This window comes from Panthera pardus, unplaced genomic scaffold (genome assembly GCF_024362965.1).
Source record: "Panthera pardus isolate Hobbes unplaced genomic scaffold, ASM2436296v1 HiC_scaffold_13, whole genome shotgun sequence".
Lineage (NCBI taxonomy): Eukaryota > Metazoa > Chordata > Mammalia > Carnivora > Felidae > Panthera > Panthera pardus.
The window spans coordinates 32,767,869-32,787,588 of NW_026526688.1; the positions used below are offsets into that span (position 1 = coordinate 32,767,869).

General features: G+C 41.5%; 1 protein-coding gene across 3 annotated transcripts in view; it reads right to left on the reverse strand.

Annotated features, from left to right (window-relative positions):
- CDCA2 (cell division cycle associated 2) overlaps positions 1 to 19,720 on the reverse strand; it is a 49,984-nt gene that overhangs the window by 25,308 nt on the left and 4,956 nt on the right. For 2 of the 3 annotated variants that reach the window (XM_053900949.1, XM_019466906.2), the window contains exons 5-7: positions 8,925 to 9,075; positions 7,493 to 7,692; positions 5,677 to 5,761 (exon numbers count right to left, since the gene is read on the reverse strand). In XM_053900949.1, coding sequence (XP_053756924.1) covers positions 5,677 to 5,761; positions 7,493 to 7,692; positions 8,925 to 9,075 — 436 coding nt within the window. Of the gene's footprint in view, positions 1 to 5,676; positions 5,762 to 7,492; positions 7,693 to 8,924; positions 9,076 to 10,240; positions 10,383 to 19,720 lie in introns of those variants that run through there. The other variant, XM_053900950.1, reaches the window with a different exon arrangement.

Below are 19,720 nucleotides of genomic sequence, written 5' to 3' on the forward strand. Positions count from 1 at the left end.
AGGGACAACAAGGCTGGTGTGGCTGGAACAGCCTGAGCAAGGAGAAGAGAGGTAAGAAGCTCCAAGAGAAGGCTAAGGACTGACCAGGCCGGGTGTGGACTGGCTACTATTCTAGGTACAGCGGGAGGTCAATGAAAGATTTTGAGAAGGGGAATGATATAGTGTAACTGTCATTTTAAAAGGAGCACCCTGCCCACCGTGTAGAACATTCTGAAGAGGGAGGTGGACAGAGATGGAAGCAGGGAAATCACAGAGGAGACAAAACAATCCAGGCAAGAGAAGGCGGTAGCCTGGACCACAGTGATGATACTTAGGAGGTGGGAAATGGTTAGGCATTTGATATATTGTCAAGATAAAGCCAACAGCATTTGTTAACGGCACTCAAGTTTAACTTTTGAAAGGGAGGTGTCAAGGTAATGCCAAGGTTTTTGACACAAGCCAATTGGGTGAATGGTCAGTATTGTTTACAGAAATGGAAAAAAAAAACGAAACAAGCAAACAGATGAGCAGTCTTCGGAAAGAGAAACAGTTAAGACCCATTTGAGTATGTTAAGTCCGAGATGTTTATTAGACATCCATGTGGAGACCAGAAAAGGCAGCTGAGCACTTAGGTTTAGAGTTCAGGGAGGACACCAAGGACGGGTATTGAAATTTTGAAGTCAACAGCACAGAGACAGCATTCAAGGTTGTGGGAACGCCTACAATCACCTAGGGAAGTGAGTGTGGAGAGAAGTCGGGAGCACTGAACCCAGGGCATTCAAATGTTTAAAGGTCAGGATGGAAGAGAAGGAATAAAGGAAACAGACAAATAGGAAATGGCCAGGGAAATAGGGGGAAACAAGAGGGAATGAAGTCCCGATGCCCAGTGAAGAAATGGTTTCTCACAGGAGGACACTGTCCGCTCTGCCTGCCACGCTGAGACGCCAAGGAGAGGGTACATGGAGAGTGACTACTGGGATAGCAATGAAGAGGCTACTGGTTACCGAGGCCCACTTGGAGCTGCATCGAGACAGAATGGGAGGCGAGGGCACAGGCCCAGCCTGTTCTTTTAAGGGAGCTTTGGTACACTGGGGCGCCTGGGTGGCTCAGTTGGTTAAGCGCCGGCTTCGGCTCAGGTCATGATCTCGCAGTTTGTGAGTTCAAGCCCCCGCGTCGGGCTCTGTGCTGACAACGTGGAGCCTGGAGCCTGCTTCAGATTCTGTCTCTCTCTCTGCCTCTCCCCCACTCATGCTGTGTGTGTGTCTCTCAAAAATAAATAAACATTAAAATTTTTTTTTGTTTTAAAAAAGGGAGCTTTGCTGCAGAGGAAAACAAGGAAATGGGGTTCTGGCTGAAAGGAAACCCCGGGACAAAGGCCGGGTTAAGATGGGAGATACTACAGCGCGTTGCATGTGAATGGGAAAAATGAACAACTCAGAAAAGAGGGGACACTTCATGCAGAAGGTCCTCAAAGAGGGAAGGGACCATACTGAAGGGGTTGGCCTTAGATAAGAGCCCAGAGGATCTACCATAACAGGAGGAAAGGGGGGGGGGGGCATGCTCGTTCAGAGAGGCAGGAGGGTGGGGTGGTGAGTGGCCCAGGCCATTTGCTTCTGACATCTTTCCTTTTCCTGTCAATAGAAGCCACAGACGACGAAGGGGCACCAGGGAACTTTTATCTCAGTCATTTGTGAGTAGGGCTGCCAGATCTAGCAAATAAAACCGCAGGAGGCCCAGTTAAATTTCAAATGGTATCTAATTATTTACATGTACGTATGTTGATATAAAAGAAAAACAGCACAGAAAACACACTTATGCTGAAGAATTATTTTTTGTAAGAAATAAATTATAAATACCTTAAAAAAAAAAAAAGGAAGGGAAGGAGGGTTGGAAGCTTAAATGAAAAGAGAAGGTATGATTAAGGAACAGAAGGGACGGCCAGTGAGGCTATCAACGTCCATAAAATTCATCTCAGATATACGGAGGGCAGAACAGAGTAGGAAGGCAGATTCACGGGCTGCATCTCCGGCAAGGTGGGTAAAACAGGGTGGAGAAGGCAAGGAGATCATGGAGGTATCATGTGGGTTCTCCTCTGCGAGCTCTCCTCTAAGTATTTTCTATCCCCTTTTACAAAATCTAACACAGCTCTGTGCCTCATCCGTCATGTTATGATTCAAATTAAGTCAGAGAAGACATACATTACAAGAAATGCTGAAGGAAGTTCTTTTTCAGGTTGAAGGTAAATGATACCAGAGGGAAACTTAGATCCTCAGCAAGGAATGGAGAGCATCAGAAATGATAGCTATCAGGATAACCAGAGAAGATTCTGCTCCCAATATATAGGATTGGTGAAAGCAAAAATATTGTGGGATTTAAATACAGAGGGTATCTATAGTGTAGAGTACCATAAAAGACACAGGTGGGGAGATAGGAAATAGATCTATACAGTAGGTAAAGCTTCTATCTCCCCTAACACCAACTCTATTCGGGTTCCGGGACCCAATTCTAACATGGGGGGAAGGGAATCTCCCAGACAGACCACCAGCAAGCAATTCTCAGACACCAGTGGGCTGTCTAAGAATTCAACCCAATTCTGACACTATCCAGAGACAGCATCAGCTTCTGGAGGTGAAGGGCTCAGTTCTGCAAGCGCACCCCCCATCTCCCACTTAAGATGCCAGTCACAAGTCCTGGGCTGTCTCCTGTGCCTCTGACCCACCTGCTACAGACCAGAGGTTCCAACAACTTCCTCCTTAGACTTTGGATGCTAGTCACGAGTCCAGATTGTGACCTACACTTCTGACAGCGTGGCTATCAATCAAGAGGCTCTCGGGACCTACTCCTTATGTTCTCTGAATTTGCCAGAGCAGCTCAGAACTCAAGGAAACACTTATGTTTACCAGTTTATTGAAGGAAATGATGAAGGATACGAATCACCAGCCAGATGAAGAGAACATAGGGTGAGGTACCCACATCTCCACATGTTCACCAACCCGGAAGCTCTCTGAACCTTGTCTTTTTGAGTTTTTATGGAGGTTTCATTACATGGCCATGACTGATGAAGTCACTGGCTGATTCAACCTCCAGCCCTTATCCTCTCCTCAGAGATCAGGGGGCAGGGCTGAACCCTCCAATCACATGGCTGGTCTGCCCAGCAACCAGCTCCTGCCACTGGGTGGGGTCCAAAAGCCACCTTCATTAGTAATAAGACACCTATGTCACCTACATGGCTTTAAAGTGTTTTTAGGAACTGTGGATGAACACCAAATTTCAACATTTATTTATTTTTGAGACAGAGACAGAGCATGAACGGGGGAGGGTCAGAGAGAGGGAGACACAGAATCTGAAACAGGCTCCAGGCTCCGAGCTGTCAGCACAGAGCCCGACGTGGGGCTTGAACTCACGGACCGCAAGATCATGACCTGAGCTGAAGTCGGCCACTTAACCGACTGAGCCACCCAGGCGCCCCCCAAATTTATCTGAAGGATGTATATTTGGTCATCCAAATATTTACTCATTCAATGAATATTCATGTAGATAACCAATATGTATTTCTTCTTCATTTTTTTTTTTTTTGAGCAGCAGGCAAAAGTTTATTAGACCATAAGACTAGAAAGGAGGAATAGGAGGAAAGCTCTCCATTTGAAAGTGAATGTCCAAGGACTATAGGCCAGGGTCCTTTTCTTTTTTTTCTTTTTTAATACATATAATTTATTGTCAAATTGGCTAACATGCAGTGTGTAAAGTACTCTTGGTTTTGGGGGTAGATTCCCGTGGTTCATCGCTTACATACAACACCCAGCGCTCATCCCAACAATTGCCCTCAATGTCCATCGCCCATTTTCCCCTCCCCTGCCCCGCCATCAACCCTCAGTTTGTTCTCTGTATTTAAGAAGTCTCTTGGGGTTTGCCTCCCTCCCTCTGTTTGTAACTATTTTTCCCCCTCCCTTCCCCCACATTATTCTGTTAAGTTTCCCAAGATCCACATATGAATGAAAACATATGATATCTGTCTTTCTCTGGCTAATTTCACTCAGCATAATACCTCCTAGTTCTATCCACGTTGCTACAAATGGCATGATTTCATTCCTTCTCATTGCCAAGTAGTAATCCACTGTACCAATTTGTATTTCTTATAAATCATCATAATGTACTGTCTTTTACCTGAAGTTATCAGTATTAATTCTAAGTAGACTGTGAAAGGTTAAGGATGTATGTTACAATTGGAACTATGAACAAAAAAGATGCAACAAGGTGAGTTTAAAAGGTAATGGATAGGGGCGCCTGGCAGGCTCCGTAAAGCATACAACTCTTCATCTTGGGGTTGTGAGTTGAAGCCCCATGTTAGGACTAGAGATCACTTAATACATATATACGTATACATATATACACGTATACATATATACCTATATACGTGTATACATGTATACATGCATATACATATATAATAATATGTATGAAGTGTTTATATATAATACATATATATGCATATATGCATACTTGTATAATATGTATACATATAATATGTATATATGTATATGCAATATATACACTTATACGTATATTTTTTTTTAATTTTTTTAATATTGAAAACAGATAAAAGGTAATGAATAAATGGATTTCCAAAAAGGAGATTTCAAATATACTCAAGAAAGACAAAAGGGAAACAGAGGAACAAAAAGCAGAAGAGAATACGCGTGAAAAACTGGTATTTATTTACTTATTTAAACATTTTTTTTAAGTTTGAGAGAGAGACAGCATAAGTGGGGGAGGGCCAGAGAGAGAGACAGAATCCACACCGCCAGCACAGAGCCTAATGGGGGGCTCGAACCCAGGAAGCCGTGAGATCATGACCTGAGCCGGAACTGAGTTGGATGCTGAACTGACTGGGCCACCCAGGTGCCCCCCAAAAAAGGTAGATTTAAATCAAACCGTATCAATAATGACTTGAAAAGCTAATGGGCCAAACACTCCCATGGAAAAGAAGGGGTTTTTCAGAATAAATAAAAAAAGCAAGACCTAACTATATACGTACGAGTTTTACTTCAGGGGAGCCTGGGTGGCTTAGTCAGTTAAGCATCCAACTTCTGCTCAGGTCATGATCTCGTGGTTCATGAGTTCAAGCTCTGTGATGGGCTCTGTGCTGACAGCTCAGAGCCTGGAGCCTGCTTCAGATTTTGTGTCTCCCTCTCTCTCTGCCCCTCCCTTGCTCATGTTGTCCCTCTCCGTCTCTCAAAAATAAATAAATACTAAAAAAAAAAGATTTCAAGACACAGGTAGGCTGAAAGTAAACCTAATACCTTACAGTATTTGGGGGAAGGTATAGTGATTTGGGGGAAGTTTTGAATGCTGGTCCCTTTCCACAAACTTAAAAACCAAAAACAACATGTGCAGTGTTTTGTCTTACAAAATACATTAGTTACGTGTTCAGAGATTCTGTTTTTTATAATGGATTCTACCAGCTTGGAAATATTTCACTAATTCTTATTGGTGGCAGTTCAAAAAAAATAAAAGTCATCTCTCATATAACAAGAATTCTGAAACATTTGTACTAGACTGTGAGCTCCTCAAATGGAGGGCACCATTTCAGTTTTCCCAAATTTCAGCATATAGGTAAATGCTGAAACATAAATATCCACTGAACAATATGTTTCAATGGGTGAACTGGCATGTATTAAGGAAAGATTAAACACTTACCACTTGAAGCTTCTGTGAGATCTGAAAGTGAAACAGACTCTTCAACCAAATATCCAGACTGCGTTAAACCAGATTCAAAAGATTTCTTGGGAGGAAAAAAATTAAAGAAATATTAAATCTTACTACTTACAGGAGTACTGAGATCTTTGTAAAGATTTGAGTAAGCATTACAGATTATCTGGAAATCTGATGTTAAACCAATCAATCATTATCTACCTAATTGTTACAAAATACAGGAATGGAACTAAAAACATCTGCAGCCTAAACACCCTACCAAACAAATTTCAGCTCCCTAGTAAAAGTTTATGGGACACATTTTTGTTGCCTTATTGTTTGAAGTCTACAAAACCGTATTAACTGATTCTAAAGAGAAAATTCTCAAAATTAACGCAGGATGTTATATAATTATTAATCAAACAACAGGATATCAATAGCTAGGCTAGGAAAACCATCAATGGCTAGGACAGAAAACACACTCATATTAATGCGGAAACCATTTCTAAATCGTGGTGTATGTCCAAACAATCAAAGTTCTGATGAGAAACTACTGATTCTGTCAGACGATGATTTCATATCCGGGAGGAAAAAGCAGAGGGAGCAGAGATTGTAAGTGACTCCAAGATACAAATGAAACCTACTGGACCCTGAAGAATCTTTAATGACTATCAAACATTCATTATGCGGGTCCAGATAAGATCGATAGGAGATGCACTGAATCTATGTGACAGAGAAGGTGCCAGGAATGTTCCAGCTCTAATGGTGTCAGGTGTCTCCTCTCACTGAAGATATGGGAACCTGCTGTATCACAGCACAACTAAAGCAAGGAAAGCCAGTGATGAGCTAACTAGCTTCCTGTCTACGTGTGAGTGAAGGTCAAGGATCTTCAATAGTATTATTTCACACTGCTTACCATCTTTTGATAATCGACAGGTTTTTTTTTTTTTTTAATTTTTTTTTTTTTTTTTAACGTTTATTTATTTTTGAGACAGAGCATGAATGGGGGAGGGTCAGAGAGAGGGAGACACAGAATCTGAAACAGGCTCCAGGCTCTGAGCCGTCAGCACAGAGCCCGATGCGGGGCTCGAACCCACGGACAGTGAGATCGTGACCTGAGCCGAAGTCGGACGCTTAGCCGACTGAGCCACCCAGGTGCCCCGATCTTGACAGGTTTTAAGTAGTTATAAGCAACAAAAATCCCTCCAGCTACTTGGAAGAAGTAAGCAGAGCAAAGGGCAGCTCAACAGCAGCCTGCTTCCCAGCCGGTATTAAACCAGTTAGGTTTAATTGGAAATATTTCACTAATTCTTCACTAATTCTTATTGGTGGCAGTTCAACTTATTGGTGCCACTTATTGGTGGCAGTAAGACCCCCACACCTGAGCTGCACAGCCCATATATAATCCTCAACTCATTCACCAGTTACGTGTAAATAATATGCTCCTACGTCTGCCTCCTCCAGCAGTCGAAAAGCTGCTCAAGGGCAGGACTGTGATTTCTCACCGTGATACCACCAGTATCTAGAACAATTCCTCACAAGCAGAAGACCAGAAGGCTTAATACTTTCATAAAGTGTTTTTCTGTAACCAAAAGCAACATATTAATCAAAACTGTCTAATAACCATTAAGCCAACAACAACAAAAATTTAGCAAGTAGGAAATACACACACACACACACACACACACAGAGTGCAATTTAAAACTCAGCTGCGATATAGAAGTACAAGGTACCATAACTGAAAAAGGGTTCGGACAGTCTTAAAACCGCCTAGCCAGAAAACCAAAGCTTCATTTTCCTATGATTCTAGTAAGTGAATTACCTCAGAAAAATCTGCAAGAGAAGTTTCAACAGCACACATTGTGCCTGTATTAGGAGAAGTGGCTCTACGGGATATCTGGAGATCAACTGCGTCAGGGAGATTTTCATCAGAGTTGCTCTGAGAGGATATCCTTCGACGTTTGGAAGATAAATCTGCAGAGAACTCAAACTGTGGACACTGCCCAAGCCTTTCCTTTTTGGCTACGTATACAAAATAAAAACATTAACACAGGCATAAATATTTTTCTTTTCCAGTATTGTTTTAAAATTTCGTCGATAATGATTTTAGTAACATGTGACGCTTGAGCCTAAACACTTTGCCAGTGAGAAGGACATTTTTCTATTCAGGAGAGAAATCTAACTGTAAGGCAAGAGAACATCACTACTAAAAGGATAACAAACATTACTAGAGTTTTCTTCTAGACTTTAAAAAGGTACTAAAATACATTAATACACATTTCCATCTCTGTTATAGTATCTCACTCTATTTTAAAGTTTACGATGGACCCTTTCCTTTAGAGCATTTTAAAGGATGTGGTTATGTTCTGACCTGGTTCTGCTTTGACTACGTAAGATTTTATGAAAAGCCCAGACACAATGTGCCTCTGTTCTTCCTAGATACAAAAAGTGAACTGAATCGTCTGCAGAACTACAGCGATCATGGCCGTAAAATATTTGCAAATGCAGGTCATAAGAGAAAAATAGGTAAGTTACAAACTACAAATATAAACGAGTGCAGCAGAGTGGGTCAGGCAGATGAACTGGATGTGTCTTGCACATGAGGAGGTGCTGGAATGTACTCGAAGGTGGCTCGAGAAACCAAAACCAAATCATCTGGAACCTTAGAGTGCAAAGCACCGGAGGAATGGCTGTGATGATTACGCCAATGCCAAGATTTTGTCTAATTCTGATGTTTCAAATGCTCTGTGATTGGAAAATCAAAAGTGACAGGCAAAAATAACCAAATGAATTACAACCTAAAGTTATGGTAAAGAATGTGACAGGCTATTAAGATGTCAGATTAGATCTATCTGTTTATGATATCGGGGTTCGGTGCTTGGCATTCGCAGAAATGCTTGCCAAACTTAATAATAAGCCTCTAAAGATCACGGTTTGAACGCTCACATTTGCCACATGCCTTATTCTGAAGATGAAACGAGCTAACTGGCTCTGACATGTTAACACTTAAAACTTAATCGCGGCCATGTGGAGACGTAGGCTCAGGAATGCCTGATAGCAAGTTTTTTCCAAGACAAACCAGAAATCTAAATTTTTGTGTGAAATTTCCCAAATTTTAAGTGTTAGGCTCCATTTAAAAATACCGAGCTCTGCTCAGAAAAGACTGCCTTCACACTGTGGAACGCCATCTTTTTTATACCTCAGAGGCTCGTCTGAATCAATACGGAAGTCCAAACTGAATTCCTTCTACTCACTCAAGCCTGTTGTCGTGACTTCTCCTTCTGCCTCTGAGACTTCGGGAAAGTCAGTCATTTTTTCATTCTCCTTGATGCAGTGAAAAGCTGACTGGAAGGCGGACATTCGCTCTCTTAAAGAATTAACATTTCGATGCAGTACGGGACTGCCCTGTTAAAATAGAGATGCGGAGGGTATTACGGATGAAATCAAACAAGATTCTGTATTCTAGGCCTGTAACCAATGGATCCAGAACTCAATACATAAAGACTTTCTGAAGATCAGGAGGAATAAATTAGTGTGTGAGAGTCTCTTCTCCCCCTTGAATCACGTACTTTCAGTTTTGAGTATTTCGTGTGCAGCCATGATCCTAGCTCTTCCTCTGCTCCTTCCTTGGTTTTGAACCTGAGCAAAGAGGAACAGCTGTGTGGTATGTCTAGCCATGTTGTGACAGGCTGGTCAATACTGAGAGTTAGTCCATGCACATGACAAAAGTCCAGCGTAGGTGGGGAAGCGCTTTAAAAAGGCACCCGTGCAAAACACATGCCTTCTTATTTGAGGGCTAAACACCTATTTAGAAGGATTCTTTCTGGGGAGCTTAAGGCCTCTCTTTTATAATTTAGAGTCCATAACCTGAGACAGCCTCAGGAAACCAAATTGGAAAGAGAAAGAAGTTTAGGACAAAAATGTTGGAAAGGCGAGTGTAAGCAATTATATGGGGAATACAGGAAAACGCTGAGTCCTAGAGATGGGGCAAGGAAGAAGGGACAGAGGAACCTGCCAATTTGGAAACTTTACCAGACTTGCTAAAAAGAAAAAAAAAAACACCGAAAATCATCTGCAGGACACATGATGGTCTCAATGCACCTCGTTCAATCCGAGCTAGTCTGACTGCTCATTTCCATCTGCACACCTGCCCCCATGAAGGCCAGGACAAGACACAGATGAGCTGTCATAGCTCAGATACCCATCTTCACACTTATCCTCTCCCCAGCTAAATTCTCCTGATCTCTTGGGACCTTACTTCCTCAGAGCTGGAAGCCGGCCATTCACTAGAACTCCAAAGCCAAATGGTGTAAGCACGGGAGCTTTCTGGAAACTCTAACAGGGTTTCAGCCAAAGAGCCATCAAATGAAATTGACACTGGCAGCGACAGAAGTGCCAGATAAATCCAAGTAACGTATAATTTAGGAGTTCTGTTTACCTATAAATTATTAAGTTCTCTGTCCAGGTTTTTTTCCCCCCTTTACTATTTAGACTAACATATTTCCACCCATCCGGAGCTTGTAACAATTTAAAAATTACACCGACCGGCAAAAGTCAAGTAAAAAATTACCTCCCTTTAAGATATCATATGGAGAAGAATCAGTGAAAAGCTTGAAGCATGTTTGATGGTGAATCTGGTCACACACTTGATTCTATTCCCAGTTAAATACATTCACAAAGCCAACTGTTACACCGTAACGGAATATTTTACATCCCAATATGATTGATGATGTAAACCCTTTATGACATAAACAGCACATAACACTCATACAAAGCTGGTGACCAACCCTTATCTAGGAGATACGGAGAAAATAAAGGGGTTATCCCAAAGTCATACAGTTTGCCTCCAATGGGCTTTTTTTTTTTTTTTCTCACACTCATAAGTGAACACGGTAGGGGAAGGTTTAATGTCCTAGGAATTTAAAGCACTTTGAAATGCTGCCTAAACAAATGAAAGGTTCCCTAGTTGGAATCATTTTTCTCTATTTCCTGATGGAGAATGGGAATATACAAAGCAAACGAAACATTCAAAATGCACTGCTTCCTTTTTTCATGAATCTTGTCAGGAAACATTCCTCCTGTGTCCCAGATACTGTTCCCAGGGCTCAGGATACAGGGGAGAAATTATATTCTAGACTGAAATTCTGAAAACATATTAATGTAGTTTCAGGTACAAGAGGTGCTACGGAGAAGATAAAAAAGGAATGTGATGCAGGAAAAGTGCTGCTTTCGCTTGCATCAGAACGGCACTGTATCCCAAGCAGTATCTGAGCTGAAACCAAAACAATGAGAAAGTGCTGGTGGAGGGAAGATACTGGGGGAGAAAGGCATTCCGCAATAAGGAGGTAGCACAAGAACAAAGGCCTTGGGATGGAAGAAATAGGACGCAGCATAGAAAAACCCACCACGCCCGGGAAATGGAGGGAGATGGGGATCTGAGGCTAATGGTGGGCAAGGCTCAGATCAAGGAGGCTTCAAAGAAGGGGTCTGGGTTTAATTCAAGGCATAACAAAGCCATGGGAAGGTTTTAAGCAGCAGAATGAATGATCTGGTTTAATGTATCAGAACCACTCTGAGGGATGGTGGATGCATTAGGGGAAGGGGGAAGTAAGGAGACCAGTCAGGAAGTGGCACTTGGCAATCTAGGCAGGAATCACATTAGGGTTGTGGCAGGGGAGCTGTGGGACAGGTGGAATTACAGAAAGGTCTTTAATAGGCAACCAAAAGGTAGTGGTGGGCTGGATGTGGAAGAAAGGAACCAAGGCAGATTGACGGATAGTTGGCCTGAGCCACTGCATGACAGCTTATACTAGGACAGGGAAGTGGGCTGGAGAATCCGGTAGGGAGTGGAACCCTAGAATTTGGCTGTGGCCATGTAATACTTCAAATGCTTATTAAACAACTAAATGAGGATGCTGAATAGGCAAATGGACATCTAGGTCTGGAGTTCTGGGAAGCTCTGGGCCAAAGCTTGACATTTTGGAGCCAACAGCTGATGCTTGAAGCCATGGGAAGGGATTAGGTTATCTAAGGAAGGCAAAGAAAAGGGGGCAGGAGAAGGCCCTGGGGCACACAAGCATTTTTGAGAGGAAAATTGCAAGAAGGGGTGCAATCAGCACACGAAACACAGAGGGAATGACCAATGGCACAGGAAGAAAATTAGGTCTGTACAGAATCCCAGAAACCAAGCAAAGAAGTGTTTCGAGGAGGGAGCGGTCGAACACATCAAAAGCCGAGGAAAGGCTGAGGAAGACGCAAACTTAGATTTAATCTTTGTCTTGGCAAGGTGTGGGCCATTTGTGCTCAGTAGTGACGCAAGTCTTCTCGACTGAGTGGCAGAGACGAAAGTCCGACTGGAGCAGCCAGCAGTAGTGGAGAGGATGGGGCGGCAGGAAGGAGAGCAAGACAGGACAGACAACCTGGTCAAGGAGTTTTGCTGTGATGAAGAGGCACAGAAATGGGGTATTATGGAGGTCTAGGAAGAGTTCGAGAGAGAGATTAAGATTTGTTTGTACTAATGGCAAATGACCCAAAAGAAAAGGAGGGAAACGAAACCGGAGAAAAATAAGCTCAGAATGACCTATACGGTCATAGTAACGTAAACACTCCAATAGCTACATCACCCAACAATTAGGAAGTTGTAGAGGGCAGAAAGTACATATGTGCACGTATGATAAAAGGTGCAAGGAAGAAACAAGGCTGATTCTCCATCATCCACAGTGGGAAGTCAACAGTTAATGCCTTAGCACCGAAAGATTAAGTAGTAGCAATCAGGCAAGAAATTAAAGGCATCCGAATCGGAAACAGGGGTAAAACCGTCACCATGTGCAGACGGCATATTAAATACAGGAAACTAAAGACTCTACCAAAAAACGGTTAGACTAAATGATTTCAGTAAAGCTGCTTTAAGATACAAAACCAACATACAAAAATCTGTTGCGTGTCTATACGCTAATAATGAGCTAGCAGAAACCAAAATTAAGAAACAATTGCATCAGAAAGAATTAAACTAGGAGGAAGTTTAACCACAGGAGTGAAAGACCCATACAATGAAAACAGTAAGAAACTAATGAAAGAAACTGAAGACGCAAATGTGTGTAAAGATATTCTATGCTCATGGATTAGAAGAATTTATATCGTTAAAATGTCCATACTACTGGAAGCATGCAACAGATTCGATGCAATCCCTATCAACATTCCAATGGCATTTACCAAGACATACAACAAACAACCCTGAAATGTGTATGGAATCACAAAAGACCATAAACAGTCAAAGCAATCTTGAGAAGAACAGAGCTGGAAGCATCGTGGTCCAATTTCAAACCATATTACAAAGCAATTGTAATCAAAACAGACATGCAGATCAGTGGAACAGAACAGAGAGCCCAGAAATCTATGTATGTATGGTCAACTAAGAGAAGACAAAAGAGCCAAGAACATCCAATGGGGAAAGAACATCTCTTCAAAAAACAGTATGGGGAAAGCTGGACAGTCACAGGCAAAAACAATGAAACTGAACCGTTATCTTACACCAAACATAAAAATGGACAAAAGACTTAAAAGAGCTGAAACCACAAAAACCCTAGAAGAAAACAGGTGGTAAGCTCCTTGACAACAGTCTTGACAATGATTTTTTTGGATTTGACACAGAAAGCAAGACAACAAAGCAAAAATAAGTTAAGTGTTCCGCATCAATCTAAAAATGCTCTGCACAGCAAAGGAAACCCACCATGAAACAAAAAGGCAACCTACTGGAGAGAAAATATGTGCAAATCACATATCTGACAAAGGGCTAGCATAAAAAATTATATATAAAGAACTCACATAATTGAATAGCAAAAAACGTTTAAAAAAAGCAATTTTAAAAAGGGGCAGAAAATCTGAATAGACATTTTTCCCAAGAGAAGATACCGATGGTCCAGAGACACATGAAAAAATGCTCCCCATCACTAATCATCAGGGAAATGCAAATCAAAACCTAATGAACTATCACTTCGCACGTGTTACAATGGCTATTATCAAAAAGAAGTAAGAAGTGGTAGCAAGGATGTGAAGAAAAGGGATCGCTGTGCACTTTTGGTGGGAATGGAAATTGTCACAGCCACTATGGGTACAGTACGGAGGTTCCTTGAAAGATTAAAAGTGGAACTGCCATATGACCCACTAATGCCACTTTTGAGTACTTATCCAATGAAAATGAAAACACAAACTTGAGGTCACATATGCATCCCCGTGTTCATTGCAGCATGATGTACAATAGCCAAGATATGGACACAACCTAAGTATCCATCAACGAATGGATGAAGAAGACATGGTATGTACACGCAGGATTTTTCAGCCAGAAAAAAAAGAAAATCTTGTCACTTGTGACAACATAGATGGACCCTGAGACCATTATGCTAAGAGAAGTAAGTCAGAGAACGACAAATACTGTGTGGAATCTAAAAGTTTAAAAAGAAAGAAAAAAGGAGCTCATAGATACAGAGAAGAGATTGGTGTTACCAGAGGCTACTTGGGAGTAGGCAAAATGGGTGAAGGGAGTTAAAAAAGTACAAACTTCCAGGTATAAAATAAGTAAGTCATGGGGGGTGTAATGCAGAACATGGTGACTATAGTGAATAATACTCTATTATATACTCAAAGGTTGCTGAGAGTAGATTTTAAGTTCTCATCACGCACACATAAAAATTTGTAACTGTATGGTGATGGACATTAACCAGACTTATAATGGTGATCAATTTGGAACACAGTCGATTCTTGAACAACATGGTTTGTACTGCAAGGACTCTCTTGTATGTAGATTTTTTTTTTCAATACATACAATTCTGTAAGTGTATTTTCTCTTATTTTTTAATAACATTTTCTTTTCTCTAGTTCATAGTACACAGTGCATGTAACATACAAAATATGTGTTAATCCACTGTGTGATCAGTAAGGCTTCCCGTCAACAGTAGGCTATTAATAGTTACGATCTTCCACAGTTTTGGGATCAGTGCCTCCAACCTCCACATTGTTCAAGGGTCAGTTGTGCATAAAATTTAGAATCAGTACATTACACTTCAATTTAAAGGAATTGCAAGGGGGAAAATAAGCCTGTTATTAAGAAATATGAAGGAAAATACCGAGAGCAACAGCTACAAAAGTTGAAAATGAGAGCCTTGGGAACGGAAAAAACGGAAAAAGGCAACTGCATACTCTTTTTCTTATAAATAAATCCTAAAATCCTGAGTCTTTAAATAAACTATGTGCGTATGTAGTATTTTTACTTTTGTGAATTTTTAAAACTAAAAAAAAAAAAGTATCTGCAAGAAAACTTTCGAGTGTTAGGACACAGATCTAGATTGGGGAAGGATGAGCAGTAGACAGTACGGGTGTGATCAGATCAACAGTCTGGAGGCTTTAATAAGATGCGAGAAGTGTGAAGTAAACTGGAAAGATAAATGTGGGTCAGAGAGGGAGGTGGGCTGAAAGATCTTAAAGGTAATACACCAGCAAGGGACCACACGAGGGGATGGCTGACGTAGAGAAGATGGTCGCAGGAGCTATGGAAGTCAAGGATTGGAGACTGCCACGGTGTTGGATGATCATCCATGTGCTTGCTGAAATATTCAAGAATGAAAGCAAGAGTAGTGGAAGAAAGATGGAGCGCTATTTCCCCTCAGCTTGTAACTTTTCCTTTAAAGTGTTTTCTTTCTAAAACGGAAAGATGGAGAAAATAAGAGGTGAACTATCTAAGCACACAGGGCCTTACGCTTTACAAAAAGAAAAAAAGTCCTACTTGTACATTAAAAAGTCCTACTTGTACATTTGCAGGACATTTTGGTGAAGTAGAACAAGTAACTAATATTATTTAGGCAGTCGATAAATTTGGTGAACAAGGTGAGAACTCAAAGAGTAGAGTCACCAAAGTTATTTACTACAGAGGCAAACCTCAAAAGGTCAAAGGACAGCACTGATTGTCCATAAAACTGCTCTGGTGAAAAGCCCTTACTTTTAACAACACTAGATACTAAAACTATATATTCAAGGAAATCTCTTAAGACATACAATCAGATGATACGGGTATGAGGTGTTTTGCTAGATATGCATATGTATATGTGCATACCCATCAGGAAAAAAACAGAAATAAACAGCAGATATGGAATGTCAACAAACAATGTCCACTGACTTAGGCCAGAGAAAGCTGAAACTGACAGGGACTCTTTAGGTAGGGCATTTTGCAAACAGGAAAAAAGCAGACCTGCTTGGAGACCTCTAGAAAGGCTCAGGTATCTAAAAGCATCAGAGAATTTCTGAAACCAGGATCAAGGGCAGGACTCCAAACGGGAACACTGAAACTCTGTCAGTAGCGCTTGAACCCACAGATCTCCCCATAAATAACAAAGGACCCTTACATTTTGGAGGGAACACAGAAATTTAGGATTCCATGAGACTGAAGACTCCACAAACAGCTAAGGAGGGTTTGCACTGAAAACAGAGGCCATCCAAGTCTTCTCAGTGAACAGTTAGACTTCCAGTCATTTTCTGCACCTGACTTCCAGAGTTCTAGGGCTCAGGTTTATATCCCAAGGAATTCCTTCCAGAGAAAACAGATCTGCCAAAAGAGCCGGAGGATTCTGACGCTTGGGAGTTCCTCCAATGAAAAAGTGGCCATGTCTACACAGAAATTCACCAGCTAACAAATCCAGACCACGCACACTGAGCTCCCAGTCAGGTTTTAAAAGTGTGTCACTTTTATTTTATTTTTTTAATGTTTATTTATTTTTGAGAGAGAGTGAGAACGAGAGCACGCACGAGTGGTGGGTGAAGGGGCAGAGAAAGTGGGAGACACAGAATCCGAAGCAGGCTCCAGGCTCTGAGTTGTCAGCAGGGCCGGATGCGAGGCTTGAGCTCACGAGCTATGTGATCATGACCTGAGCCGAAGTCGGACTCTCAACCAACTGAGCCCCCCAGGTGCCCTAAAGTGTGTCACTTTTAAACATGAATGGAGTCTCAAGAATCATCAGACGTCTGAAAACCTGGGCATCAGACAGGAGACCGAACTAATCAGGGAGCAAAATGGAAGCTGGAGGAAAAGAGAGCCTGCAAGGGGAGGAAGAAAACATCAATAAAAACACCAAGTCCACAATGAAAGATATTCCATCTGAAAATTCTAATACCAAGAACAGATCTTCAAATGAAAAAGCAGGCCACACAAAAGACAGAAAATCACAATACGTGTGGAATGAGTAGATGAATAGGATTCTTCAACTCTGTAAGCTAACATACAGTGGAGCAATGCCTTCAAAATTTTCATGGAAGATACGGGTCACCTGGATTTCTCTACTAAGACAAAAACCATAATCCAAACACGCTGGTCGAATAAACTTAATTAGATATGCTGGGGCTCCAGAAAAATGAGACAGTAAACCAAGAAAGGAGAAAGATACAAGGTCAAGGAAAATCCCAACAGAAGAGGAAAAGGAAATCACTAAGGACGGTGAAAGCAAGTCACAAAGTGACAGCTGTCCAGCAGATCCAGATGGCAACCAAGCCCACAGGAGACAGAGGACACTGAGGAACACAGAAAAGAACCCATAGACTCTAAGGTTCACAGATTTGTCAAAGTTTGGGAATGAGATTATGTAATAACTTAAGAATAAACCAAAAAGTAACAAAAAGTACTTATTAACTAGGGGAAAAACAAAAATTGTGTAAGAAACAGAGCCATAACATGCTACATAGCAGTTTGTGAACTATGTCTACATGGCTAAATAATGCAAGTTAAAAGTCTAATTTCAACGTTTTGTTTTTTTTTTAATTTATTTTTGGGACAGAGAGAGACAGAGCATGAACGGGGGAGGGGCAGAGAGAGAGGGAGACACAGAATCGGAAACAGGCTCCAGGCTCCGAGCCATCAGCCCAGAGCCTGACGCGGGGCTCGAACTCACGGACCGCGAGATCGTGACCTGGCTGAAGTCGGACGCTTAACCGACTGCGCCACCCAGGCGCCCCAAAGTCTAATTTCAATAAAAATTACAGTTGTACTGGAAGGCTGGAGAAAGGGGACAGTGTTAGCTATGGCTAGGATGTGTAAGAGAGCAAAATCCTCATTTTTCACAGAACGAACTACAATGATAGTAAATCTAAAGCATGCCATGTTCCAGGCACAGTTCTAAGTACTTCATTATTAATTCACTCATCCTCATTAAAAACCTTACTATTATCACCCCCATTTTATGTGTGAGAAAACTGAGACAAAGTAAGTAACTTGGGGCACCTGGCTGGCTCAGTCAGGTAGAACATGTGGCTCTTGATCTCGGGTTGTGAGTTTGAGCCCCATATTGGGTGTAGAGATTACTTAAAAATAAAATCTTAAAGAAAAAAAAATTAGGTAACTTGCCAGTTACATAATTAATTATAATTAATAATAAAGCAAATAAAGCAAAATAATAAAGCAAATAAAGCAAATTAATAATAAAGCAAAGAATCAAACCTCAGCAAATAGCTCCATAGTCCATGTTGGTATCTACCCAAACAGTTCTCAGAACTCTCTTAAAAACTGAGAACACCGGGGCGCCTGGGTGGCTCAGTCGGTTAAGCGTCCGACTCCAGCTCAGGTCACGATCTCGCGGTCTGTGAGTTCGAGCCCCGTGTCAGGCTCTGGGCTGACGGCTCAGAGCCTGGAGCCTGCTTCTCATTCTGTGTCTCCCCCTCTCTCTGCCCCTCCCCTGTTCATGCTCCGTCTCTCTCTCTCTGTCTCAAAAATAAATATAAACGTTAAAAAAAAAAAAAAAATTAAAAAAACTGAGAACACCAAAGACTCTCAGTTCAAGTGCATATCAAAGATCGGGTATTTTAACAGCCTTTTCAGAATTGTGGCTATTCTTCCTTTAATGCAACACAAAACTCAACACAGATTTCCTAAAGGTTAGCTGCAATGTCAAATATGAAATCCTATCAATGAAATTTTCATAGTCTGGTTATGTTAAAATCTGTGAGTCTCTTGCAGTTTGAGGGTATATTCTGCATGCACTGGTCATGAGGAAAACACCGGTTCACTTAGTTATGCAGATCTTCCAAATGTTAACACCTTTTATTATTCAATATCAAAAAATCACATTCATTAATATCCCCACTGATCTTATCAGAAAAGTGTAGCTACTGGGAAGTTTTCAAGCTCCTGATGCTGAATGTAAGTTTTCCAAAATTCTCATTTTCTCCAGAAAACACTAGTTTTTCATCAGTAAGAAATATTTCAGCTTTTCCTTGAAGTGGCAGGTTTGCTGTTCATTTTTGAGAAAATGTTCACCTTCCGAAGTCTAACGAACCATGATGTCAGTCAGGCATTCTTTTCAAGCAAAGATCATAGACCATAAAAAAAGCAGTCTGAGTTCAGCTCCTAGCTCAAAACAGTTACATATACGAGCTTTTTCAAAACATCCACCAAACTTCTGTATGTCCTTTGGAAGTGCTTGATGCATTCTTCCCATTTCAGCACACAGAATACTCAAGGGTGGAGAATTAATGAAACTTGTAGTTTTTGGGGCACCTGGGTGGCTCAGTAGGGTAAGCATCCAACTTCGGCTCAGGTCATGATCTCACGATTTGTGGGTTTGAGCCCCTACGTCGGGCTATGTGCCAACAGCTCAGAGCCTGGAGCCTGCTTCACGTTCTGTCTCTGCTCTCTGCCCCTCCCCAGCTCACGCTCCCTTTCTCTCAAAAGTGATCATTAAAAAAATAAAAAATATGGCACAAAAATAGACACTCAGATCAATGGAACAGAATAGAGAACCCAGAAATGGACCCACAAACATATGGCCAACTAATCTCTGACAAAGCAGGAAAGAATATCCAATGGAATAAAGACTGTCTCTTCAGCAAGTGGTGCTGGGAAAACTGGATGGTGACATGCAGAAGAATGAACCTGGACCACTTTCTCACACCATACACAAAGATAAACTCAAAATGGATGAAAGACCTCAATGTAAGACAGGAAGTCATCAAAATCCTCGAGGAGAAAGCAGGCAAAAACCTCTCTGATCTTGGCCGCAGCAACTTCTTACTCAAC